Here is a 27,085-nt window from a genome sequence, read left to right as displayed (position 1 = left end):
CATTTCTTTGGTGTTATACTGTTTTGCTCACCCAGCTATTGGTTAGCGAGCCTGCCTCCAGCTTAGAGGTTGTAATGTGTATGAAACACAGCACCCATGTTAAAATGATATATTATAACTGTTTTTTTTGTGTGTTTTTATTCAGATTTTGTAATTTATGTCGAAAGATTTATTCAACTTACAAACATCAACTGGTGCCGTCAACATCTGTGATGTCACAAAGCGTTCTGTGACGGGAGGAAAACTGACTCTCTCATGCCGCTCAGTGGCCACAGATACATAGTACAAAACACCAGGTCGTAACTTCATCAACATATGTCCAACTTTTTTCCTTCCCTTTAAACCAACTTTAACTTCATCCTCTGTGGTGCCACCCACTGGTCTGAATATTCAGAGAAATTTTAATTAATTTTTATTTAATAATACTTTTTATACGGTAATTTTTATACGGTCCCACTTACTTGTATCTGAGTAAATATCCTGTGACAGTTTTATCAATCACAGGATCCCATCTCACGTGAGCCGATGTATCACGAATGTTAGTGATGCGCAGTGTTTCAGGGGATTCAAGAGAGGAGGCTAAGAGTTCGGTAAAAATAAACATTTTGGCAACACTTTTTGGGAACATATATTATATTCATGCGGGGAATTGTCAAACCACATAAAAAAAACAATTTATTTAAAATAATATATGCCAAAGGTGTATTATAAATATATATAACAGTCATTTAAATCAATTTTTTCTACAAAATAAATATTAGTATACTTAACAAATTGAAAATAAGTGCCAATACATTAATACGCGTAACAGAACAGTCACCTGTGGTTGCTTTTATTTGCCTTTTCTTAGCTACCAGATCACCCACGTTAGCATGTACAGTCACAGCATACTGTGTATCAGCAAGCAACCCAGTTATAACAGCAGAAGTTTCATCTCCTCTAACCACTTGGTCCATTGTTTGACTGAACTCATCTAAAGGCCTGGAAATAAATGAATTATGCGTTTTACAAATATACCATTTCTTGTATAACTTTAGGTATTAAAATTTTATAAAAATTGTTTTAGGAATTTGGAAAGTGTCTTTTACATTTAAGACTTTCAGTTTTAAAAATAAAACGATTGAAAATAAAGACAACTGTGGCACGTATGGGTTGTTATTTGTTCTGTTTGTATCAAATATTACAAACACTTCAACTTACTTATATGAAACAGTGTAACCTTCCACTTTAACATTAGGTGGTGATTTCCATTGAACATGAATCGTCTTTTCATCAATCGGCAGAACCGCCACTCCATGCACAGGGGGTATTACTGGATATGGATGAATATACGTAGGTTGATTATATGTAACTTAGTTATCTACTAATTGCAAAACAACTCTTCGGATATTTATTTGTGCATAGACATAATGACAGTAATGAATGTAACTTATTTAGCTTCTCGTGAATAAATGACAGTTGTTATACCACGGGCCACGGCACAAGGACAAGATTTAAACACACTGTAGGGTTGGTGCATTTGGAGAGCATATATTTAAACCAAAACTCACATGTTCCTTGGGTTACGGTAGTTCCTTCACTAAGGTCTAGATGTCTCTTCGAATAAACAGTGATCAGGTAAACTGTGGCAGGGTTCAACCCTCGTATTGCTGTGCGGGTCTGGGGGTGAAGTGTAAGAATAAGAAAACAATTTTTTTTTTTTTAAATAATAAAATGTTATATTATAATATTTAAATCATATTCTATATAGATCAGGTCCAACAGCACAATAAACATTATTTTAAATGTAGTTAATAATGTACTTGGATAAACATTCACGCATCATGAGCTACTCACATGATTACTTTCCAGATGAATACTTCGAATATTTAATACATTATCACGAGCGTGATAATCCACCTTATATCCCGTGATCTCCCCTCCTATCATGGGCTTCTCCCATGTCATGATTACATGGTTTATTCCTTGCTTTGGTGAACGGAGTTGTGACACTGAAGCTGGAACTGTTGGGCAATTTGTTGAGAAATTGTTTACAAATTACATTTTGGGGGAATAAAATTCATTTATAAATTTAATTAAAATTTTGTTTTTGTTTGGAAATCAGTTTTTATTTGTTGGGACGACTTATACATTTTATTTTAACATAGTCTTACATTTTACAAAAGCCCCAAAGCCAAGTAAAATAAATGTTAAATAAAACTTACTTTATCCTAGCATGACGGGCAATAGCAGTTGTTATAACTTGTTTATCTACAGTTTAGTTAAAAAATACTTTAAACTTACGTGTTACAACCATAGCCATGGTAGGATCACTCTGTGTAGAATTACCCATCGCGTATATCTCCACAGTATATTCAGTAGCTGGTACAAGGTTATGTATTGAACATACTGTCTCACCACCAGGTATAATGATATCTTGCCTGTTCATTTTAAAATTACTATCATGTACAGGTATCAATAGGTTACTAATATACAACACAAATCTAATGTAACTAATTTTACACAGTATCCCACTATATAAACAAATTTTGAATATGGTAAATTTTCATGTTTTAAAAAAAATCTCTCTGTGAACATAATTTGCCTCTGTGAACATCTGTTTTACCTTAAAAAAATGGGTGTTTTAACACACTTTTACACATCTGTCATACTTTGCAATCAAAACCAACCAGACATTCTTTTAAGACCTAAGTTTATTAGGCTGTAACCAGAACACAAGTATACAATAAAATAGGCTGTAGATAAATGTGGCAAACACATCTTAATAATTATTTTTAGAATTTCACCTTTCCCCTGTAGAGCTTGATCTGTAGTAAGTCACAATATAATTGGCAACCATGGCTATTGGTTGCTGCCAGTGGATTGTGAATGAAGAATCCGATACAGTAACGAACATTAACCTTGTGGGTGGGTCAATGGCTGTTGGGTATGGTGGGTTATGTGGGTGTGGTTGTATATTATATGGGTGTATGTTATATGGGTAAGGTCCTACAGTGGGGAATGCCATGTGACAGGAGATATTTATAAATTCTATAAGGGTAAAGTCCTACAGCATGATAATGGGAGGTCAAAATTTGTGACCGTGGTGTACCACGCTGTAGGACCTTACCTCTATAGAAGTCCTACAGCATGCCACGCCATGTAACATTAGGTATATGCTTGTTAGCCTTGTTGTAAAGCAATATACAGATGTTGTAAAATTTCGAAAAAACACTAGTAAATACCCAAAAAATTACTTTTAGTTTTATCACAATAATGAACAATGAGAGAGTAAATCTTACCAGTTGTGACGGACAGTTGAACAGGAATACTAACTCTTTCATTATATACTGTGAATACATTGATTAAATATTCAGTTCCAGGTGTAAGTCCCTGCAGTACAGTGCTTGTCTTGTCTGTAAAACAAGATAAAGGATTAAAACATGGAAGACATGCATGGGATTATGCAAGTGTTGGCCAATTACCCCAACATTACACATTCTATTCTATATGGTTGAGATCCTACAGCGTGACACACCGTAGAACCTAAGATTTAGGCTAGGGTTGATCAATTACCACAAAACTAGTAAAAAATCTAAAACTTCGTGCTTTAAGTAATACCATATTGCCATTCCTTACCCCCAACCAGTGTTGTATTCTCATGCTGCCCATGCATATGTAGTGGCATGTATGCGACAAAGTAACCATCTATGTTCTCGGATAACGACTCCATCCATTCTAACCCAATACTCTTGTGTTTGATCTCAGTTGTATGAAGGTATTCAGGTGGTTCGATTACTGAAGGGGGAAACAAAATTAAGTAAGTTTTTTGGATATTTTATATAAAAAAATTGAATAACTTTTATATCTTTTAATATAAATATATTTTACATATTTCTTTTAAACATAAAAAATAAAGTATGTATTGTGTTTTAAAAGTTAAAAAAATGACTAAATTATTTGAATGAATGAATGAATGAATGAATGTAACTTACTTTATCCTCGCGTGGCCGGAAAACGACAGTCGTTATCACACGGGTTTAACACCTTGTGCCAGCTTACGAGTTACCATATATGTTACTTTGTGGGTAATTATTTTTTTGGGATTTTTTTTTTTATGTATTTCTGATAATTTAGACAACCCATTAGTAACCACTGGGTTGGAGCAATTGCCGTTAAGTGTCTTGCCCAAGGACACATACGCCCACAATGGTAGCAGCATCGAGCCTTGAACCCATTACCTCTGGGTTACAGGCAGGCGCACTAGCCACTATACCACGGCGCCGGACAAATTTTTTTATAAATAAAAGGACAATCCATTATGGACTACTGGGTTGAAACAATTACCGTTAAGTGTCTTGCCCAAGGATACATACACCCACAATGGAAGCAGAGCCGTGCCTCTAATTGAATTATTTCAACATAGAAAACATCAAACTTGTATTTTCGGCAAGAACAACAAACTAAACTTACTCATCATTTCCGTCGTGAACATGATAGTAGATGAAACGCTTTCACGATCATACATCACGGATGTGACGTTAATCACATATGATGTATCATCTATGAGGTTGGTGATGGAAACATAGGTTTGATTGGCAGGTATAGTGAGTAAATGGACATCAGATGTGCTGTATAAGTCTTGGTATTCAACCTGGGAAAGCAGTGTATAAGATTAGATGAATAAATAGAACTTATTTATTCTCATGACCATGGACTTTGGATATATGCCAGCATTGACACATTATCCCATATAATAATAAATATCAGCATGGTACAAAAATATTTTAATATATATTGTAAATAAAATAGAAATTTTAAAAATCTAATTTAAAGTTATTTTTTTTACAAATGTTTTTAACATTTCATACAACATTTTTTATTTTTTATTTAGATCTCACCAAATATCCTGTAATTGCTGCTGAGGGTGGAAACCAATGGAGGGTTACGTTGTTATGTCCGACATGGGTGAGGGTGACCCCTTGTGGGGGGTCTACAGGAGCGAGGTACGACACGAGAACAGGTGGGCTCGGGGGGAGGATGTTGTTGGTTGTTTTGGCAACAATAGAAACATTATATGTGAGGCCTGCTGTCATGCCGGGTACATTGAGGGCTGTGTTGTCACCGGGTATCTGGGGATATCATTGAAATATACAAACGCAGCCTAGGTGTCGGGTAATAGGCAAATCTGGTTTAAATTCCCCAATAAGGACCTTACTGTTAGAGTAGAAATGGTGATTACTTTAATGAATGTCACTTTGTATATGATTATTTTTTAACCTACTAGTGACCACCGGTTTGAAGTAAATATTAAAAGTGTCTTGACCAATAAGAGCAAGAGGTCTAACCACTATGTCATTTATAAATTATAATAGTTTTAGTAAAATATTTAATTTTTATCCAAAAAATTGCCAAACTTACAGTAAACTCCAGCACCCTTCCATTCTGTGCTGAATATCGTGATGCAACAGGTTGTATTCTGACATCATAAACACCCATTATCCTTCTTTGTTGAAACACAATCACAGGATCCCATATAACAACCAAATCATCAAAGGTAGGGGAAGACACCCGTATGTTTTGTGGTTGTGGCAATGTTGTGTAGGTAAGCCTCCATACCTTAGTGCTACTAATATCATCTAACTCTGCTTGTATTGTTATATTATATTCAGTGGCTGGCCTCAGTGAGGTAAAGGTAGCTGACCATTCATCTAGAAAAGAAATTGAAGTTATTTTATGTAAAATATTTATACCTTTTCAAATTGGATTTCGGGGCTTTTTTTAAAACAATGTAACATTTTATATATTTAACTAAAAAAACAAACTTTCAGTGTAGAACATTTAACATCAACTTAGACACATACCTCCAGATAATTTGATCTCTTGCCTCGCACCCCTTTTAACATCCAAGCACTCCACACTGTAACCTTCAACATCAGCGTGTGGTTTACTCCATGTTACACTCACACTGGTTGGTGTTGTGGATGCTATCCGTAAGTTGGTGGGTGCATCAATACCTGTAAAAATAATACTCCAATTTTATTAACCTTGCCAAACACAGTAACTAAAACATCTAATTAAACCAACAAAGAAAATTAGCAGCAGAACAACAGTTGTTAAAATTGGCTAATGTAGTATAGCAAAGGCAAAAAATTCCTCAGTGTTTTTAACAATAAAAAAAAACAATTACCAGCAGATAGCTTTTACGCATTATTAAAACTAACGAACCTGTCATGATATGCTTGACAAGAGGACCACTTTCCACCCCATGTTCAACGGACACAACCTCAACCACATACTTGGTACCAGGTATCAGGTCATTGAATGTGCCTTTGTATGTATGGTGGGGTAAGTCTATACTTGATATGGGGGTGGCATCTGTAAAAGTAATGTGTTGTTTGTAAGGGTATGGTGCTACGAAAAAATAACAGACAAAAATCAAGTCCAATCAATTGTGTTATAAAAATATTATACATTTATCCAGAACAATAATGTAGTTTAATTTTGTTTGATTAAATACCTTCATTGTAACTAAGTTCTTGAAAAATAGAAATCCTAAATCTCTTTATTCTTGCATTAGGGGAATCCCACTTGAAGCTCACCATATTAGGAAGTACTTTGGTTAGGGAGAAATTCACTGGTGGTTCAAGACCTGAAATATATAAACATTATTTGAAACAACTGTGCACATAGGCGCCTATCTTTTTAAAAACAGGATGCTCTTTAGAAAGCATTCTAATTAAAAAAAATGTTGTTTTTTTGTCTTTGTGGGGGATGTTCTTTCCAATGTTATTTTGAGGGTTGCTATTTGTTTCTCATTGGGTATTTTTGCACTATACCAAATTTTAGCACAATTACCTGTGATTAAGTTAGCATGTAATGGAACACTATGTTCTTCACCACGTATTGAGTATATGGTAAAGTTGTATCTTGTTCGTGGCTTTAAGTTTGTGAAGGTAAACATACGACTGGTTGAAGTAACCTGGTGAATAAAACTGTTAGATAGAATAGATAGTTTAGCAAAGTGATTTAAACTTTGAATACAAAGATGACAGCCCATTTGTATGACATGATGATCATTGCAAACAGTCAGTTTAAAAACTAAAACCATCAACAGTTTAAATAAAAACTCCTAATCCCGTATCATGAAATATATTTTGGGAAGCATTCTATTAAATCAATTGATTTATAATGCTAGTTCTTGAAATTAAATATAAATCTGTAATGTTGGCAAAATATAAATAAAGCTGTTTGCTACACAGTTGGTAGGAATCATTTTTTTTTTTTTGCGTATTTAGTAGTAAATGTTCTGTGCATTTTTACATGAAATTTCTTATAGCCTACAATCAAGTATATATCATTACTAACCTGGTCTTCCACTATGTTTTGTCCATCAATTTGAACAAGTGCAAATTTATATCCAGTTATTTTAGCAACACTTGGCACCCACCATGCAGTAGCAGATGTGGAAGTTACGTCAATAAATTCAACAGATTCTGGGGCGTCTAGTGCTATAGTGACAAATAATGACAATAAGGGTGTGAAATATCTTCTGATAATTGTTTGTTTTTGGGATTTTTAAGAAACAATGTTTTGTATGTATCACATTTATAATATATATGGTAGCAACATTCTAGTCTTTATTTATATACACATAATATAAAAAATGTAATTGTTAAAATACTAAACAAAGAAACATTCATCCTAAAACTAACTTGAGTTATTTGAATGGTAAAATATTATACAAAGCACAAAATTCAAATTGTAAAATCAATTGTAATAAGACCAAGTAATATACCCACATGTAGTGAAGTTGATATTAATAGGCGTGCTAACGTTTTCCCCCTGCACAGCGTATAATGCAACTGAATAGGTTTCCCCTGGTGACAGATCCTTTATAAGAACCGACGTCTTGTTTGATTGAACTGGAAATAAAAGATTTGTTACCTTACTTTAATCAATGTGAATGAGCTTCTTATCGAGGACATAAGATTTAGACCAGAGTTCCATTACCCAACACCCCGGTATTTAGGGCATTTGGCTTATTTCCCAAACACTTACGCTGCTTGTGCATTTCGGTCAACAAGTGACCACTTGTTTATCATTATTTTTGTAATATTGTCATACAGTGGATTTTTAAAATGCACAGGTAATATAAAAATACACAATAACATACAAGGGTTTACTCACCAACAAATTCAGCACCCCCCTGCTTACAACTGCACACCATCTTATATTTATCAATCTTTGCCTTTGGTGGCTTCCATGTTATCTCAGCGAATGTTGCACCGATTCTTATGTAGCTTAATTGAGATGGTGTGTCAACTCCTAGGTAACAGAAGGTTAATACTTCATATAAATTTAAATGAATAAACAATGGCAACCAATAACTAATTAAATAAGGGGGGAAAATAAATGAAGACAATATAAATATAAATAAAGGCAGTCAACATATGGTTTACCCAAATATTCAATATATAGCAATTTTCAAACAACATTTCCACACAAATTACTACATTACAGGTGTAATTGTAATGCAATATAATGCAGTGTTGCAGCATTTATACATAAAAAACTATATAATGTAAAAACTAACAACTGCTATTGAACAAATCTCTACCTAACCGGATTTCCACAGGCCTTCAATAATTACCCAAACACAAGTTCGATGGCATGGCTTAGTGGTTTACAAGCTAGCATAAACCAAGGATTTCAGCAATATAGAATGGAGCAATACATCTAATAAACATTCACCTGTTTTCACAGAAGCAGTAATTGGAGCACTTAATGATTCATCTATCATTGCATAAACATATACAGAATATTGGGTCCCACTGTCAAGGTCTCTTATTGTTAGTTTAGTCACATTGGGACCCACAGATTGGTAAACTGCATTTGCTGTTCCCTCCATAGGAATGCAGTTAACCTGTGAAGATAATCATTGATTTGAAGGAATATGGTAAAATTTGATTTTAAGTTTACACAACAAATACAAAAAGCGAAACATATATTTTAATATTTTTAACTTTAATACAAGTCAATATATATTGTCAAATGTCATTAGAACTTATTTGATGACCTTAAAAAACTTTCAAATCTGGTCTAAATCCCTGGGCGTTAAAGTAATGGACAGACTCTTACCTAAATCCCCTTAACAAGAAAAATCTGTAATGTTGGCAATAAAGAATAGGACCCCCACATAGAATAAACACCCATATATAATACACTAATTATACCATGCAGGATGCAACAAATCCAGCCCACTAACCTGGCTTCCAGTTATAGCTGGTGATGTTTTACTCCAACTAACATCAATAGTGGTTGGTTGGATGTTTGATATCTCAAGTCCTGATGGTTTGATGACATGAGAACAACTATTGCCCTCCCAACCACCCCAGCATCTGCATCTACCATCTATACATCTGGAAAGGAGGTTTTTAAATTTGTGGCAAAATCCGAATTGACGTTGTTTAAATGCAGTTAGTTGTACTCATAGATTCAAATATAGAAAGCCTGCTAGATTAATCCAATATACTTGCACTCTGCTTGTTTGTATAGGCACCTAACAGCAGTCAAAAACAAGTTAACATTTACAACTAGGGTGCTATAACATATGATGTTATCCTTGTTATAAAATTTGAATTAACATGTCACCTCAGGCACCCTTAACATTACGCCTACAGCCTATCCCTATAATTTTGCGCCTCTGGTGAAAATGGATTGACTAGGCTGGCATTTTTGGAAAGCCAGAAGATGTGTATGGATTTATATACTTTTTATGATACCATGTATTCAAACCATCAGATTATTGTTGTACTTACTGTCCATTGTTGGAGCAATCATTCACACACATTGGTTGTGAGCAGTTTAACCCACCCCACCCAGCTGTACATTCACAAACACCACTCCTGCATTCACCTAAGCCTGGAATACAATAAGTTATTACAACACTATGTATGTGTGTAAGTTGCTTAATAATTAATATCAACGTGAATACGGGATAAATAATAAGAATTATATATTTGCCAAATTAGAAAAAAGTAAACATATTTTGAAGAAATTCCTTTATTTTTTGTTTATACATGCCCAAAAAATTTGGACAACCCATAACGAACGACTAGGTTAAGCAAATGCTGTTAAGTCACTTACAGGCTGGTGACACTATGAATACAATAAAATAAAAATCTAAACAGAAATAATTTAAATTACCAGAACAATCATCTGGACACTTAGGGGAGCTACAGTCATCACCCGTCCACTCGTTGCGACAAACACAAGTTCCGTTGCGACATTTACCGTTCGATGAACATTGGTTGGGGCATTTTAAGATACGACATGCTTTGCCTGAGGTAATAGTTTATTATTGAATGAATTAAAAAATGATAACCAAGAAGGTAAACGTTTTTATATGGCAAGAAATTAAATCTAAAAACAATGACAAAGGTTAGGAGGTATCAGTTGTATAAATTAAAACGCAAGAAACATAGTTTCTTAAAAACATTTTTTTGTAACTTTTTAAAATAAATTTTAAGTGTTTCAAACACTACCTGTCCATGGCTCATCACACTGACACCTTCCATTCAGACAATCCCCATTCCCAGAGCAATCCCTCAAACATCTTTGTGCTGAACACTCGGGTCCCTCCCAACTCCCATGACATCTACATTGGCCAGTGTCCTCATTGCATCTACCATGTCCATTGCAATCATTGAGGCAACTTCTTCTGCTACAATCAGCACCTAAAGTAAGTTTTTACAAAAGTGGGTACTAGGCCTTCTACCAAAACGTAACATTTTTTATTTGCATACTGTTTGTTAAAAAAATAGGCCTGAAAACTTGCCTCAAATAGGCCAGATGTTTTGCAAGAATGCAGCGGACAACATGGCAAGGGGGACATCCTAGTTTAAAGTTTGGTGACGCAAAAACGACTGGAAAGTATTTATGCACAAAGCAGCAAAAAACGTACTGTCAATTGCGACTTAACAATAACAGTTACCAACATACCTGAATAAGAAACGTCGCAAACGCAAAGCCCGTTATCGCAGATACCATTCCCACTGCAGTCATTTGGACAACTTCTTAGTGAACAATCTTCCCCACTCCATTGACCCTATGTCGATGAATGTAGTGTATATATATATATAGTTAGTATACATTGATGAATGCAACTTATCCTCGCATGGCTTTCGCGCCATTTTTTAAATACAGACTAGTAAGTGGTCATGTTTTTAACCAATCAGATTGCTGTGTTGCTTTTTACACGTTAACAAGATAGTGGTATTTAATAAATGGGCACAGTTTTACACGAATTAGAATATAAAGGTTGTCTAAACCCGTGAGCAGGCATGAGGTGAATGAAACAAAACACCCGTGTTATAGCGGCTGTCGTTGCCCCGCCCTCCTAGAATAAATAAGTCACACTCATCCTTATGGCCTAGCACAAACAACTTATTCAGCAATTACCCAGCACTGGCACCTTCCGTGCTTGTTGCATGCACCGTGTCCTGAACAAGCGTTGACGCAAATAGATTCGGAGCAATCGTCTCCTTGGTAACCTCTGTCGCATTGACATAAACCAGAAATACATTTGCCATTACCTGTATATACAATACTTTAGTTAGCAAAAATGAAATATATACCGAGTCGAAGCCTGACGCTGCTACCATTAAAGACATGTGTATCTTTGCTAAGCTGCTTAACGGTAGTTGCTTCTACTATTGGTCACTAATGGATTGTCCAAATAGTCGGAAATACAAAAAAAGAAATAAAAGTAATCCCCTCAAGTATATACGCACACCCGTGTTATAACCACTGCTGTCGCTGGCCTCCCATGCGAGGTTAAGTATATTACATTCGTTCGCAGCATCATTTATGTGGCTCAATGTCTATCCCAAATATATTTAAATACGTACCTGAACATCTTCGTGGGCAGCTATCAAAACTTAGCGGCCTCATGGTCGTCGCTCTTTCGGTATCACTCACACGATCAATAATATCAATAGCAGGAGAGTCGACGCACCTACGTCGGCACTTGTGGAGTTTTACTTTCTGAAACATCCGATACAAATAAATAGATTTAAATATAAACGCAAAAAAGATTTCTGAAATGATGGGCTGTGTTTTTAACAACTGTCTTGAACCTTACTTATTCTCTACTGTGCGAGGATAAGTAAGCATCATTTATTCGTGAGCTTTAGTTTGGAGAGCGGAATGTAGGAAGTAACTTTACCTTAACTTTTGTCTCAATCGCTTGGATCCTTCTTACAAGTTTGGACTCCATTTCTTGCATTAGTTGTCGCAGGTTTAAGTTTTCTTCTTGTAGTGACTCAAGATCACTTGTTTGGCACGGGCAGCTTGAAATAAATGCGAGTTTACTGGTGAATTTTTAACAGTTTTTGTTTAGGGTGATTGGCTTAGCCCTTTATAACAAAGTATAGTAGAGTGTGATTAGAAGGAACGCATAAGCACATATTGGCAACATTTAGAAGTTTTACAGGAAACGTTCACGTTTTAATGTTATAAAGTACACTGTGTTTGGTTCAGCTATAAAAATATTAAAAACAATTACTTGTGTTTACCTGCTTTCTGCAATATTTATGTTGTGTCGAAACGTAAACCCTGTGGCGTATAATGAATGACCTTTGCTATCTACGTCATCAGCGGATGGGGTGACATAACCAGGCGGAGGAAACAACCGAAAACGATCTGATATCGGGTTATATATTAAATATTTAAATAAATTGTAAGCTCGATCAAAGACGCAACTGAGTTGGCACAGTTAGTTGGCGTTCGCCTCCAGCTGCTACTAATGTGGCGGTATGTGTCCTTGAGCAAGACACTTAACGGGAATTCCTACAATCCAGTGGGCACTAATGGGTTGTCTAAATCGTTAGCCATACTTAAAAAAGGGCAACTCGTAAGCTGAAATAAGGAGCATGAAACAGAACACTCATTTTATGACCGTCGTGAATATTTTGCGAGGATAAAAAGCACATTTACTTATTCTTACCGTTTACTGCAGGGTTAGAAGGATCGTTGGTATGGGTTATACCCTCCAACAACGACGGGCAATCACATTGCTGCTGGTCAGGAACGTTAATACTGCGAGGAAAATATAGTTGTTAAATTGTATAATCTGCAAACCCAACTGCCAACTCTTATCCCTTTTATTAAAAACAATTTATTTAAAACTTGCTTACGTGTATATATGGTTAAAAACAACTTCTTCTTCACCGATATTTCCTACTTGGGTTACGTTGCGTATTTCCCTGCGTAACCCAATCGTCGTGGACGGGAATAAAATGCACAGCAGTAAGAAAATATAAATACAGAATCCTTTAGAACAAGTCGTACGACTCGAAACAGGCCACATTTTATGGCCTCTAACACTTAACCTGTATATACGTATATACAATAAAGTATCTGATTAAAACTTGGCGTAAACTCCGGAAAAATAATTACTTTTCCCATATAACGTTTAGGGTCTACCGATTACGTAACCGACGAAACGCAACGAACTGTTTTCTATAATGTTTATATTACACGCCTACAATTGCATCATCAGTCTCTTATTCAACTGGAATATTCATTTTTCTTTAACCATCTATACTGCCTGAACTTTATCACTACTATGACTCGTAACATTTTCAATTTCAATCCCTTACCGACTGAACGTAAACTGACTAACCCAGCGCTTTTACTTAATATAAGACTGTCACGTCTACATCTGTTCATTTGTAAAGCAGACTGGAGCCGAATGGCTTAGCGCTTTTGTGGCAAATGAGGTTTACTGGTTCACCCTTACAGCGCTGTTGATTTGGCACGTCACATTTCGCGCTTTCTCGTAACGAGAGGGCGCGATAAACAATTAGAAAATTGGTTTATACGGTCAATCTTTTACTGTGCTGGGATCATTAAACAGAGCCGCTTATAATGAAATATATAGAGATCAAATGTAAAATTGGCCGCCCTGTGGTTCATGCCTTGTCGAAACACTTCACTCATGGAATAGAAACCATGTTAAAGTCAAATTGAAACGGAAATCCAAAATCTTGAATTATTGTGAACTTAGTTTGTAACGTCACAGTGTTGTACTGACATCACAATCGACCCGCTGAACAATCCTTGAAGCTAGTTGGTCAGATTGCTAACTTGACTGACGTCTCACACCAGCTGATTGTTCGTCCCCGCTTTTCAATAATTGACTCGCTTACAACGCGTGGGATTTACACCACGTCCATGCAGTTTAAATGAAGTAATTGGTTTCACGCCAAGTTACAAGTTGGAATGTTTCTTACAAGACTTAAGTTAAGTATTACTGTATTTCATTACATCAGTATTTTATTATGTCACACTATGAACGGAGTACTATGGGCAAACTATTTACTATGAGATATGTTATAGCTTTATACTACTATACAGTAATATTATTGCACTATACATTATACAATCATTATATTATTCTTCTTTATCACGCTCTGTTTCATGAGCATTTATTGCGCAATTCGTGACGCTATGCGCAATATCCTTGTTAATGTTATGTCATAATATCTTGTTAATGTTATGTCATCCGCGTTAATGTTATGTCATAGTTTTTTTACGTCATAGCTGAACAACACGTGACTGTTCTACGCGTACGTTTCACATCGTAATTTTATTTTATTTTTTATCATAGATACACAAAAGTGTATCTTCGTCTTTATCAATTACTTTATAATTTAACGTGCCCTTTCATTACAGCTCAGCTCTCTCTCGTATCTGTTTATAAAAAGAAACAAACACACGCACTTGAGGTAATTTGGAAGAGAAAGTGAGAAAAATAAAAGTTGGTAAAGGTGGTATAGTACGTTCCTACATGTTACCAAGGGGAACATAGACAAGCTTTTTGCATCGCGTCGAAGTTTTGGTTACTTGTGCAGAAATCCGTATATGCTTGCGTTTATAAAGGTTGATGAATTGTCAATAATGTCGGCTGGTACAATACAAATATCAGGGGAGACTTTATCAATTGTTGAGGTGGAAAATATTAAGGACAATTTAAGGAAACACCTAATTTCACTTCTATCGCTTCGAAATTGCAAGGTGTATATATTATCTTAATGTTATGCAGTCTATTGATTGATATTCTTGAATAATACTGCTTTAATAAAAATGCTGTATTTATTCTGTTTTAAGAGTCAATAAAATATGTTTTAATTTAAAATTTAACATATGTGCCTAAAAAGGCAAATATAACAGCTAAAAGTGAAAATTTTATAGATATTATTAAATAAGTAGCTTAAATCCCAGGTCTCCAGACAACAATATCAACCATATAAAATATAAAATACTCTTAATTTAATTCCATTTCTTCAATAACAGCTAGATGCTGATGGATTTCGTAAACTAATGCGTGCCGTGTGCAAAACTAAATCTTTGCTCCAACTAAACCTTAACATTGGTGTGGTAGATTCAGATGATAGAGCTATTCTGTTAGCTAATGCATTGAATATAAACCGGTCAATTCAGTCACTGTAGTAAGTAGAACAATATTAAATCATATCATATATCTACATGGTATTGCTTGGTTGCTATGCTTACAACATTTTGGTTTTCCTATACTTTTTATATAACATTAAGATATTGAATGCATGTAACTTATTTATTCTCGCATGGCAACAACAGTTGTTATACATAGGTGTTCTGTTTCATACACCTCGTGCCCACTTATGAGTGGCTGACAACTTGTACAACCCATTAGTAAACACTGGGTTGGAGTTATTATCCCACAACAAACAACCGTTGCCGGTTACCATACCACATGTATGTATCTTGGCTTAAAAGGGCCTAAAATACTAAATACATTTTATTATCTACAATGCAGCTTACATGGCACACCATTGGGCGACACCAGGTTTAGTTTGATGTACCGAGCTTTATCTCTTCATCCATCTTTGGTAGACCTTGATGTTGGAGATTGTATGTTGGGTGATAATGGTATAAGGATGCTGTGTTACTTACTGGCACCAGATGGTGCAAAATCAGGTTTGAATGTCTGTTATATGTAGCAGGTTAAAGGCATAACATAAGGGGTGTCCCGGGTGATATTTTACTTTAACTTCTGAAACAGGAGTGACATAGATTTCAGTACATACACCAGTTTAAATAAAAACAGATTTTACACTGTTGTTATGCGTATATACAAATCAGCAGAGCCAAAATATATTGCATTTACTTTTTTCACAAAGTTAACCACTAAAGGAAAACACAACAAATTCTATGTAATTATTTAAAGAAGAAATGTAAACCTATCAAACTAAACACTAACCAAACAACAGGGCTAAAAGAGCTAGTCCTTAGTGCGAATACAAGAGTAACAAATAATGGATGGGCATTCTTCTTTTGTTCGTTGGCAGCAAGTTCTTGCTTACGATCACTTAGTTTGGATTACAACCCTGCTATAAGTGACAGCGGTGCTAAGATGCTAGCTGTTGTGGTTGCTGGTACCAGATCTTTAAAAAAGATTGATTTAGAAGCTTGTAACTTAACTGAAGATTCCGCCAAGGTTTCTAAATTATTTTTTATTCTATGTGTAAAAATTGTATATTGTATTGACTTTTGATGTACTTTAGTGTGTAGAGTAACCGAGTGGTTAATAATAGGTTGTCTACATTGTCATCCATACAGAGAAAACAATTACCTACAAAGTTACGTACCTTGTAACTTGTAAGCGGGCATGAGATGCATGAAACAGAACACCCATGTTGTAATGATTGACGTTGTCCAATGTGAGGATAAATAAATTGCATTCATTCATTTATTCCTTGACACACACTGATATATATATTCCAGGTGTGGTTGGAAATGTTGCAATCTTTTCCCACACCACTACGTGCACTCAACATTACTGAGAACAAAATATCCACAACCACTATGAGGGAAATCAATGAATGCCTCACGCATGATAGCTCAAGTGATGATGGTTAAAATGCCAGAAGGAAATTTACTTTAACACTGTTACTATATTGGGCAGCATTTTATACACTGCAGTTCTTTGTTGTAGAATTTTTTACCTTATTTTGATGTTGTAGCACTGTCATTGTACATTCGTTTTTATTGCTGTATTTAGAGGGTTAACTGTGTTTTAGCTGCCATCATGTATTAATCACAAAGCATTTACGTAGTGTTGTTATACCCAATAATATAATTAACTTCTTTTCTGTATTCATGTACTATTAGGTGGGAAATATTTATACCGTTAACATATGATATCCTATATTTACTAATCGTTTTTTCAACTATCCACAACATTATTTTAGAGTTGTGATGATACGGTTGTATAATTCTGTAAATATTCTTTGTTTACTACCAAATAGGACGATAAAAGAAATGAAACCTGGACTTGTAACATTATACATACATCAGTATTGATACACCTCACTAAATGTACGTATTTAAACATATATTTTTTTCAATTTTCGGTGTTACTTGCAATACCACGGAATCCATGTTTTATGCGTTGTAAATTGCAATACCGTAATTAAATTCGAGACAATGTTTATACAGTAGAACCTACCAACTACATAATAAATAGTTGACACCTATTTATAACTTGGTAACATTTATTTTGTTCTGGTATTTCGAAACATATAGTAGGGTGGGGTAGAATGGGACTCCTTTAGCACATAATATCCAAATATCCTGATCGTATTTTAAACGTTTACCAACGTTCATTTGAGATGAAAAAATAGAATAAAAAGGTGTCCCATCTTCTTCCACTCTACTATATATGCTCCTACTCTACTATATACAAATTATAGGAAATCTGTCAAAAACAATTGGGTCTTTCTGGGATTTTTGATGCAAATCAGTGTCATTGGCAGATCCTATTTTCTCTTCGGTCAGTTCCCATTATCAACGTGGTTAGATAGGCAGCTAAGGCAGGTATATAGAAAGTTGGAGTATGATGGACAACCTACCGTTAGCACATAATACCCATATTTTGTAATCGTGCTTTTTACAACTAACAACGCACTTCGGAGCCGTGAGAATACGGTTACATAATTCTGTAAATACTCTTTGTTTACTATCAAGTTGGATGATAACTGAAAATAAAAACATGTACCATTTTACCCCAGCCTACTATTTTATATGAATATTAAAATGAACAAAACTTGTGGATATTCGATGCAGATTCCGCTTTATCAGGAAAGCGATCTTAACTTGAGGGTTGTGAAAACGGTATGTTGTAAACGTTGGCTTACAACAGACCTTGAATATAATAACTGTAACCTATACTTATTATGTATGCAATGTATTGTAGGCCATGTTGTAACTTATTTATCCTCGCATGGCCGAGTAAGGACAGTCGTTAAACATGCTGCGGTTAAAAACTATACTTGAATTGTTTAAAAAAAGCGTGAATTCTAAACCCACTTTATTTAAGTATTATATTAATAAATTCGTGATTTTCAGACAATTATATCTCTACTTGTCTCAATCTTAATATTCGTCATCGTTTTGGGGAACTTTCTCATCGTGGCCGCTGTTTACAACTTTAAGCATTTACGAACGACTCAATATTTTTACGTGTGTTCGCTAGCCACTTCGGATTTGCTGTTGGGAGTTTTAGTAATACCGCTGAATTTAGTGCGAGAAATGTACGGGTACTGGCCGCTGGGAGAAACAATATGCAAGGTGGGATTAAATACATAAGATAATTTATTAAAATAAAGAAATAACTGAAGCACTTGCATCAAAAATAGCATTACAACTATTATATAATAGGTTGGGGTAGGATTGCCCATGTTTCAACCGCCTGTATCGTTCCATTTGGGTGTAAAGATTTTTCACAGAACTAAATAACCGTATCCTCGCGACTGTAAAAGAGCATTGCTGCTTATTGTTATTATCAATGCAAATTAATTTGTCGGAATATAGCACCAGAGAAAACACACACATGATTTAGATAACTACAGCATATGACTATATACTGACAGATACACTTGAGCCTTGACATATTGTTATGCACGGCCAGCATATGGAATCTGTGCATGATAAGTATCAGTAGATGGTGGATACTGAGCGCAAAAAGTTGCAGGTGTGGTTTTCATTTCTCATAAAAAAGTTTAAGACTTCTGCCCGGCCTTGGGACACGGTGGTTTAAACGTCTGTTTTCCCAGGTTGCGTGTTCTATGTTGGATGCTGCTATACCATTGTGGGCGCACTTGTGTCCTTGGGCAAGACATTTAACGACACTTACTTTAACCCAGTGGTCATTATTTGTCCAACTGTTCAGCGAAATGCTAAAAGAACGTGATATAAAACCAATCATTGACCCGACATATATACAAAGATAAATAAGTTACAATATTTCACTCTTTTAATTCAATACACATACCAAGTTTCCTTAGGTCAATACCGAACCGGTTGTGCATCTTCATGGTTCTATGTGTATGGATGTGGTCGGCTTTGGTTTGCGCGTGGTCATTCGACGCCTATCAACAGGTACGATCAGTAATCGGTTGTCTATTTTTTTAGCCAAACTTTAAAATAATTATCAACTCGTAAACGGGCACGATTTGTATGAAACAGAACACCCGTGATATAACTACTGTCAATGTCCCGCCACGCGAGGTATTATTCTTTTAACATGGTAGCATGTAGTAGATGATAGGTAGCTTATGTTATGAAGAAGTTGAAAATATGGCTAAAAATAAACGCAATTTTGTTTCTAGCCTATCGATCAATCAGTATGCAAACACTCACAAATGAAGTGGTATGCCATATTCAGCTCATGCTCGTCTTTCTACGTTCCTCTCATCATAATGTGTTTGGCTTACGGCAAAATATCTTGTATACTGAAAGACCAAGCGCAAAATACACAGGTAATAAAATAGGCCTATGTTAGCTATTTATATGATATTAATATTATGCGCTATTTTTCGGACCTTTACAAAAATGAATTCGAATCTCATTTATGCGCTTCTGCTTTCTTACTTCTTTAATTTCACCTTTATAAAACCAAATTTTATTTTAGTTACGCAGGTTTGTGCTTTACCGTCAAAAGAAATTACACTTGACCACAGGCCTTATCATGGGAGCTTTTGTGTTCTGTTGGTTTCCTTTCTTCCAGGCGCATCTGACACAAATCCTATGTCCTACATGCTGCGTACCAGCTTCATTGCTTAATTTCCTTGCATGGTAACTTTCTATTTGAATGAATGTATGCAACTAATTTATCCTTGCGCGGCGGGGTAATGACAGTTTGGATGACAATTTGGACAACCCATTAGTGACCACTGGGTTGATGGATCAATTGCCATTTAGTGTCTTGCCTCAGTGACACATATGCCCAATAAATATACGTATACATATATGTATACGTTATATATAACTCGTAAATGGGCTCGAGGTGTATATGAAACATTCATTCATTAAAACGTGTGTTAAATATCATTTTGCATAATTTGCTTATCATGCCTATTCAAGATCATTTTTACAGGTTGGGTTATTGCAACAGTGCCCTTACACCCATAATCTACACAACGAAAAGGAGTGAACTTAGAAAAGCGTTCTGTATTTTATTGCGAAACAAGAGAGCATGTGAAAACGCATACCCATCTTTATATGCTGCCTCCATTACATCATTTCGAATGGCACCATTCACATTATCCCGTAAGTTCGCCCAACCAGCAATCGTGCAGAAGTATATATAGTAGGGTGGGGGAAGATAGGACACCTTTTCATTCCATTTTCTCGTCCCATTTGGTAGTAAACAAAGAATGTTAAATCAATTATAAAACCGTGTCCTAACGACTTCCATATACCGAAGTTAATTGTTTAAAATACGATCAGGATACTGTGATATTATTTGCTGAAGGTGTCCCGTCTTCCCCCACCCTACTGTACATATAATGTGTCGTATAGTCGGGTAGGGGAGGATGGGACACCTTTACATTCTATTTTCCCGTCTCATTTAGTAGTAAACAAAGAACATTCAAAGTACTACAAAACCGTATATCTTCACGACTCCCATAGACCGCTGTTAATTTTTTAAAACACAATCAGAATATTTGGATATTATGTGCTAAAAGCGTCCCATCTTTCCCATCCTACTATATATTATAAAAATAAAGGTATTAATTTAGGTTTAAACGTTTATTTTACGATACTTGTACTCAATAAAGTAAAGAAAACATCACATTAATTATTCTGATAACACTTCCGCCTTTTATAATTTTCGCCCCAGCTTTTTCACCGGCATCAACTAATCTCCCGAGATCAATTCGCCGAAACACGGAGTCCCGACTAAGTTTTAATTTTATAAACGAACCTACCACCAACCAACATGTAATAGCAGCATGATAGGAAAGGAGAATAATAGAAATATACAATTTACTGCTGTTATGTGCGGATTTATTTTATTTTGTTCTATAGGTTTTTTATGGTATCCAAGTTTAAACAAAAATGTTTGTCAAAAATTTAGGCAATTGTCGTGTTTTACTAGTAGCGTCATATTTGTAAACGTAATAATACACGATGTTATGTCACATATACCTAGTATGATATACAAGCTGACAGCCAATAAACAATTGTACATCAATAACGAAATGATAACAACATTAGTACAACTTTAAAGACAGAAAAATTGGATCGGATTTTGGTTGAACAAATACAAATATACGTTGCAAATATTCATGTCTTAAAGTACAATGAAAAAAAAAACGAGTATCTCCTGCAAAAGATTCCAGTATTTTGTTACTTTTTCCACATTTTCTGAATGGTAGTTAGTGCAACTTTAGAATAAATTAAAGGGTTTAAGACACTGTTAATAGGAAGTAATAATCCGGCACTTACAACATAAACAATTTTATCAAGATGTACACCCGATAAACTTATGAAACCCAAAAGACAGATTGGTATCCAACAACAAAAATTAGACAAAATCATCGTAAAAACTGTTTCGAGCAACTTTTTTGACATTTTGTTTCGTTTGTTTAAAGATTTTCTACTTTTACGAAACAGGCAAATGTAGGCAAGGGCAATGTAGATAAATAAAATGAAGTTAAAAGTGATTAGGAAAGCTGAATATTCCCAGGCATCATCGCCAACGTTTACAAATAACTTTGGCATACAAACGCTGGTCGCCCCAAAGTACCCGAACTCCCCCTTTATTTCAAGCTCCATGAATGCGTGCTTGATAGTTTCTTTGACCTGAATCCAGTCTTTAGGTGTTGTAGTGTTGCCCATTAATTGAAATGCCCTTTTGGCCAACCAATATACTTTGCTTTTAGGGACCTCCTGTTTTGCGAAGAAATAATTCGGGAACCACAAGGTATTAACGAAGTATCCCGACTGGCTCATTGAAGGGATGCAACCTAGTAAAACGCCAATAACCCACGCGCTAATAGCCGATCCAATATAACTGCTTTTTTTCACGTATTTCATTTTGATCGGAAAATAAACAGAGATCAGTCGAAAAGTTGCCAATGCCGCCATAATAAGAGCTGAAACTTGTGTCGAAATAACTACAAGTGTTCCTAAGAACGAGCAACGGCTACTGCTTCTCCATTGAGCATCATGGTGACAGTAGCTACCCGAAAACTGAACACCTATTCCAGATATTGCAAGGAGATAAATTCCCATTAAAGAATCCGAGACGGCCAGGTTCAATAGAAACGCATGGAACGAAATCTTAATCGGCTCCATCCGTACGCCTGTCTTTAGTTCTAAAACCGAAGATATAAATACTATAACGTTCCCAACAAGTGCTACGAAGCCCATTACCCAGAAAATGACTCTAAAGAAAGTGCTTCCTATCATTTCAAACGGGGACGAAAACACGACATCCTTTGTGCTTACAGGTGGACATTCATCACTACCATCACTGCAGTCTTTTATCCCGTTTTCCACTCGATCTCTGGAAACTGAAAGCGGTTGCTTGCTCTTGCAGTAAAACCTTCTATCTGAACATTCCGACTCTAACTCGTCAGAACCGTCCGTACAATCAGGTACGCCGTCACACAGAAGATGATCCCCGATGCTGTGTAAGGTACGAGATGTGTTGTGGCAATAATACCGATGCTCGCAATTTGTTTCGTCGAATCCGTCTTTACATAGAGGATGGTACAACGGAATACCATCGCAGTATTCCCTTTTGTGGTGAAAAAGTCGGCCCTCACTTTCCCAGATGGCCGACGCTTGGTCTTGGTGGCAAATTAGATTGACGTCGCAGAAATGCGTCTGATTTGGACAACCGGCGTTACATTCATCGCCCCTGTTGTAGCACTCAGGAATCCCATTACACATGGTTGCGTTTGTGTAGATCATACTCAGTCTGTCAGTCGGACAAAATACATAACCAGTACCATTCCCTTGAACTGTGTCTTCTAACTTGGTTTTGCTGCAGTGTTTCATATTAGAGACTTCACTGCAATTGGCCGACTTATTGCAAATAACTTGCTCGCTACTCAGACACCGGCCACTGCACAGTAGCTGTCCAATCGGACATTTATCCGCAGAATCTCCCAAAACTTCATTGCATATTGTTTGGTTTTCGCATAAGCATTCATCAGATGCATCATAACAGTCCACAACACCATCACAAACCTGCATAGGAGATAACAACAGTTTTCCATCCAAACACTTAAAACATTTTAACTTTCCATAGACGTAACAAATATCCGATTTATCCTCGCAGTAAGAGTTATTATCTTGTAGATTACTCTGCGCGAGAACACACGACTGTTTATGCTGTTGATAGGCGTTCAATGCTTTGCATTTAAACCCTGGAACGTCGTATAATTCGTCCGAACCGTCAGCACAATCAGGAAACCCATTGCATAAGTTAGGCCCTGTAACCCAACCTTTATCTTTACATTGTACGAGGCCGTTTTTAATGTAGTAATCACTTAGACATATCCATTTGGTTTCAGTACGAGTAAAAGTTTCCGACGAATATAAATCTATTTGCTTACATTTCCTACGACCCCCGCCCTTTAGTTCCATATAATACCGTTGACTCGATTCGTTGCAAAGAAAAAGAATGGTTGTATCAACCTCGTGTTCGTCATAGGAGTAATAAGGAACCAATCTTCTTGAGTTTACTATTTCTATTTCACAAGGTTCATCCGAGCCGTCTTCGCAGTCATTGCTTCCATCCAATATGTCGTCTATATCCACACATCCCAGGTTTGATGTACAGTTACCAGGCTTCAATATACAGCCACACTTTTTACTTTCACTATCACAGGTGCAGTTTCTTTCATCGGAATAATCTGCACAATCTCGGTCCTCGTCACAGACATCTTTATCTTCGTAACATTGTACTTTGTCATCCTCAACCGCTGAACAAATTCCACCGTTCTTATGACAGTCGCATTCATGCTGATCACCCCCACAAGTGTAATTGCAATTCATTTCGTCACTCTCATCAGGACAATCAATAACCTAAATGAATGAATATAAATAAACGTAAATTTATTTATGCTCGCGTTGAATAAATAAAACCTACTTACCCTCGCAAGGCGGAGCAAAGGCGGTCGTTATAACAGGGGTGTTCTGTTTCATACACCTCGAATCCGCTTACAAGTTACCACGTATGTAACTTTGTGGGTGATTTTTTTTTAAATGTTTTCATTATTTTGTAATAAATAAGGCAGATAATGCAAACATTTATACCTGATCGCATCTCCAGTGTTTCAAATAGCACGGCCAGGAAAATATTAAGTTGTCCCGGTTACAGTTCCCATGCAGTTGACAATCGCACGTTATTTGATTCCTAGCTTTACAAGCATAATGACAGTTGTTTTCGTCGGTCCAGTCACCACAATCATTAACACCATTGCACCGTTCATATATATTGTATATCCCACGAACCCGCTTCCCACTTCTGGTACAATATTGCTCGTTTCGTTGACAATCGCATTCAAATTCTTCAACTAAAATGGAAAATATGGTAAGATCGGTCGTTGACTGCAGTTGTATAGTAGGGTGGGGGAGATAGGACACCTTTTTATTCTACTTTCTGATCGCATTTGATACTACAAAAACACCCAAGAATTATAAAACTGTTTCCTCGAGCTTTTCATAGACCATTGTTAATTGTTTAAAAAAAGATTGGGTTATTTGAACATAATGTGCTTAAGGAGTCTCATCTTTCCCCATCTTACTGTACGATTCTGTAAATATCATTTGTTTACTAGCAAATGAAACGAGAAAGAGAATGAAAGCATGGTCCATCTTACGTACCCTACACTACTTTAACTTCACTATATATTTGTTATTAGACTTTAGCAGCCACACTTTTCACTGAAAATGGTTTTTATCCCTGTTAATTATTGTCGTTTTACTGCTAAACAGTTAAAACGAAAGTTTTACACAAACAACCCACCTTGGCCAAAAACTTCTTGGACAACGAAAGATCCATTTAAGAAGCAAAAAAAGATTGTTATTATCAATTTAATACGCATGATTATAAAACTGAAATGGTCCTGCAACTAAACATGCGCTATTTAAGAACACAGCCGAATGTACACCATTTAAACAAGCCGTATGTTTAAACTGCAAAGCATAACCGTAATATACCTTGCAGGGTGAAGTAAGTTTTATACAACCTGTATGTCTCAACTATAATTATAGAGTTATGTAACAGTTTCCAAGTATTTTCTGACGTAATTTCAAAACGTCGTTTATTATTTACGCAATGTCATTCATGCATTGTTGTATTTTCTCATCGGTGTATTTAGCAGTAATCCGCAGGATGTAATGTTTAGTGATTGTTCATTTCATGTTTCGGGGAAACTATGACCGATTAGGGTTATTCTGTAATGCCAGGTCTCGTAGGTTTACATGTGCAGCTAATACTATTACGAACATATGAGAGTTAAATTTCTTATGTAGACAGTATAATGAAACCTCCGTAATAAAGGTAATTTCAATCTATGATTACATGAATGAATAAACGTTATAGTAGGGTGGTACCTATATAACATGAGTGTTCTGTTTGATACACCTCGTGTCAAAAACAACCCAAGGGGTTGGGTTGGAGCATGGCGCCCTCTATAGTTATAGAGGGCGCCATGGGTTGGAGCAGAGATACATAAACAAGGTTGGAGCAATTGCCGTTATGTGATGTCTTGCCCATAGATGCATATAGGCTACACCCACAGAAATAAAAAGGAAAGAACGCGCATCTTTAATGTCGGCAAAGGAGAGAGGTGATACACTCTCTCTCTTTCGCAGGTCGTTCCCGTTTACTATTGTAGTCAATGGAATCGACGGCGTTTTATGTAGTTATTTTTTCGTTTTTTGACTTAATTTAAAGTTATAGGGTAAAACAACTATTTTCTAATATTTATATATTTCAAACAAACCGTTTGTTTAAAATTTTTAATTAAATTTATTAAATATTAAATTTCTCAAAGAAGTGGTAAACAGTAAGCGTTAACCTACCAAATAACTAAACTTGCCTAATAAACTTGAATAGTTGGTGTAGTTTTTAAAAGAAACAGCTAAAACCTCCCAAAAATACTTTGCGTCTGTCTTTTACAATGGAGTCCAAGCGAAATCGGGACGGAGTTGGCGGTCACGTGAATAGAAGAAAGAATATATCACGGTTTTGGGAAGTTGCGCGTTCTACTCTTTTTTATTTCTGTGGCTACACCCACAACAGTAGCAGCGTCGAGCCTTAAATACAATCTTTTGGTCCTAGAGGCAAGCGCTCCAACCACTGTGACACCAAACAACACTATACAATTTGTAAGGAGTCTTTTTTAAAATAAGTTTGTACGTAAGTACAATTTCTAAAAGAACCAGTACGGCCATAGAATACAAATATAACATAAAACCACCACACAGAAATATACAGCGAAAATAGCGCCCTCCCCGCTAAAAGGTAAAAGGGTTTTTCTTATTCATTACAATTGCCGATTATTCATACAGAAGTGCCGTGAATCAGTCTCGTGTTATGACACTATACCGTTAAAGCTAGTTAAGAAATTCAGCTTTCGGGCAGGGAGCATGTCATCGTATATTGTTATAATAAAGGTATGTTAGGAATATCTCTGTATGTCTTTAATAAGCTAAAGCTATGTTAAAATTTAATTTCGATTTTTAGTTAGGTCTT

At 35.9% G+C, this 27,085-nt stretch overlaps 4 protein-coding genes across 6 annotated transcripts; 2 read left to right on the top strand and 2 right to left on the bottom strand.

Annotated features, from left to right (window-relative positions):
• Positions 1–126: 126 nt before the first annotated feature.
• On the bottom strand, positions 127–13,408 carry LOC149731687 (fibronectin-like). Its single transcript, XM_089884502.1, has 32 exons — positions 13,179–13,408; positions 12,989–13,080; positions 12,558–12,684; positions 12,209–12,332; positions 11,892–12,027; positions 11,443–11,576; positions 10,984–11,089; positions 10,527–10,718; positions 10,189–10,323; positions 9,801–9,903; positions 9,248–9,401; positions 8,734–8,905; positions 8,170–8,307; positions 7,782–7,904; positions 7,348–7,490; positions 6,838–6,961; positions 6,500–6,631; positions 6,208–6,357; positions 5,844–5,996; positions 5,401–5,690; positions 4,881–5,111; positions 4,453–4,633; positions 3,619–3,777; positions 3,282–3,395; positions 2,787–2,919; positions 2,284–2,420; positions 1,837–2,003; positions 1,551–1,659; positions 1,201–1,312; positions 821–981; positions 462–579; positions 127–382 (listed from the first exon to the last, which is right to left on the bottom strand). Exons 1-32 carry the CDS (start codon positions 13,349–13,351, stop codon positions 142–144), a joined length of 4,764 nt encoding a protein of 1,587 aa, XP_089740628.1. The 5' UTR covers positions 13,352–13,408; the 3' UTR covers positions 127–141.
• Positions 13,409–14,697: 1,289 nt separating this feature from the next.
• LOC149731686 (leucine-rich repeat-containing protein 73-like) lies at positions 14,698–17,568 on the top strand. 2 transcript variants are annotated; one of them, XM_089884589.1, is made up of 5 exons: positions 14,698–15,060; positions 15,340–15,494; positions 15,842–16,002; positions 16,374–16,522; positions 16,810–17,568. In XM_089884589.1, exons 1-5 carry the CDS (start codon positions 14,908–14,910, stop codon positions 16,942–16,944), a joined length of 753 nt encoding a protein of 250 aa, XP_089740715.1. In that variant the 5' UTR covers positions 14,698–14,907; the 3' UTR covers positions 16,945–17,568. The 2 variants fall into 2 exon arrangements, with proteins under 2 accessions (XP_089740715.1, XP_089740714.1); XM_089884588.1 differs by having other exon boundaries at positions 14,703–15,060; positions 16,296–16,522.
• A 143-nt stretch (positions 17,569–17,711) lies between these two features.
• On the top strand, positions 17,712–21,513 carry LOC149731685 (histamine H2 receptor-like). 2 transcript variants are annotated; one of them, XM_089884570.1, is made up of 8 exons: positions 17,712–18,198; positions 18,433–18,654; positions 18,957–19,057; positions 19,371–19,464; positions 19,695–19,844; positions 19,997–20,160; positions 20,462–20,634; positions 21,209–21,513. In XM_089884570.1, exons 1-8 carry the CDS (start codon positions 18,109–18,111, stop codon positions 21,322–21,324), a joined length of 1,110 nt encoding a protein of 369 aa, XP_089740696.1. In that variant the 5' UTR covers positions 17,712–18,108; the 3' UTR covers positions 21,325–21,513. The 2 variants fall into 2 exon arrangements, with proteins under 2 accessions (XP_089740696.1, XP_089740695.1); XM_089884569.1 differs by having other exon boundaries at positions 19,362–19,464.
• Positions 21,514–21,643: 130 nt separating this feature from the next.
• Positions 21,644–24,408, bottom strand: LOC149731684 (uncharacterized). The gene has a single exon (XM_089884606.1). It carries the CDS (start codon positions 24,376–24,378, stop codon positions 21,718–21,720), a length of 2,661 nt encoding a protein of 886 aa, XP_089740732.1. The 5' UTR covers positions 24,379–24,408; the 3' UTR covers positions 21,644–21,717.
• Positions 24,409–27,085: the final 2,677 nt, after the last annotated feature.

The sequence above is a fragment of the Ciona robusta genome, chromosome 9 (assembly GCF_009617815.1).
Source record: "Ciona robusta chromosome 9, ASM961781v2".
NCBI lineage: Eukaryota > Metazoa > Chordata > Ascidiacea > Phlebobranchia > Cionidae > Ciona > Ciona robusta.
Note: the sequence above shows the minus strand (reverse complement) of the source record. Positions and strands in the feature narration are given on the sequence as shown.

Excerpts from the sequence above, each read along its gene's own strand:
- LOC149731686 (XM_089884588.1), top strand. The coding sequence starts at position 14,908 with ATGCTTGCGTTTATAAAGGTTGATGAATTGTCAATAATGTCGGCTGGT. Across the intron at positions 15,061-15,339 it reads TATCGCTTCGAAATTGCAAG|CTAGATGCTGATGGATTTCG; the intron begins GTGTATATATTA and ends CTTCAATAACAG. Across the intron at positions 16,003-16,295 it reads ACCAGATGGTGCAAAATCAG|GGCTAAAAGAGCTAGTCCTT; the intron begins GTTTGAATGTCT and ends ACCAAACAACAG.
- LOC149731684 (XM_089884606.1), bottom strand. The coding sequence starts at position 24,378 with ATGAATTGCAATTACACTTGTGGGGGTGATCAGCATGAATGCGACTGT.
- LOC149731687 (XM_089884502.1), bottom strand. The coding sequence starts at position 13,351 with ATGTGGCCTGTTTCGAGTCGTACGACTTGTTCTAAAGGATTCTGTATT. Across the intron at positions 10,719-10,983 it reads TTGCGACGTTTCTTATTCAG|GTGCTGATTGTAGCAGAAGA; the intron begins GTATGTTGGTAA and ends AACTTACTTTAG. Across the intron at positions 2,920-3,281 it reads TCAACTGTCCGTCACAACTG|CCATTGACCCACCCACAAGG; the intron begins GTAAGATTTACT and ends CATACCCAACAG.
- LOC149731685 (XM_089884569.1), top strand. The coding sequence starts at position 18,109 with ATGAATATTAAAATGAACAAAACTTGTGGATATTCGATGCAGATTCCG. Across the intron at positions 19,465-19,694 it reads CATTCGACGCCTATCAACAG|CCTATCGATCAATCAGTATG; the intron begins GTACGATCAGTA and ends TTTTGTTTCTAG. Across the intron at positions 20,635-21,208 it reads GGCACCATTCACATTATCCC|CTTTTTCACCGGCATCAACT; the intron begins GTAAGTTCGCCC and ends TTTTCGCCCCAG.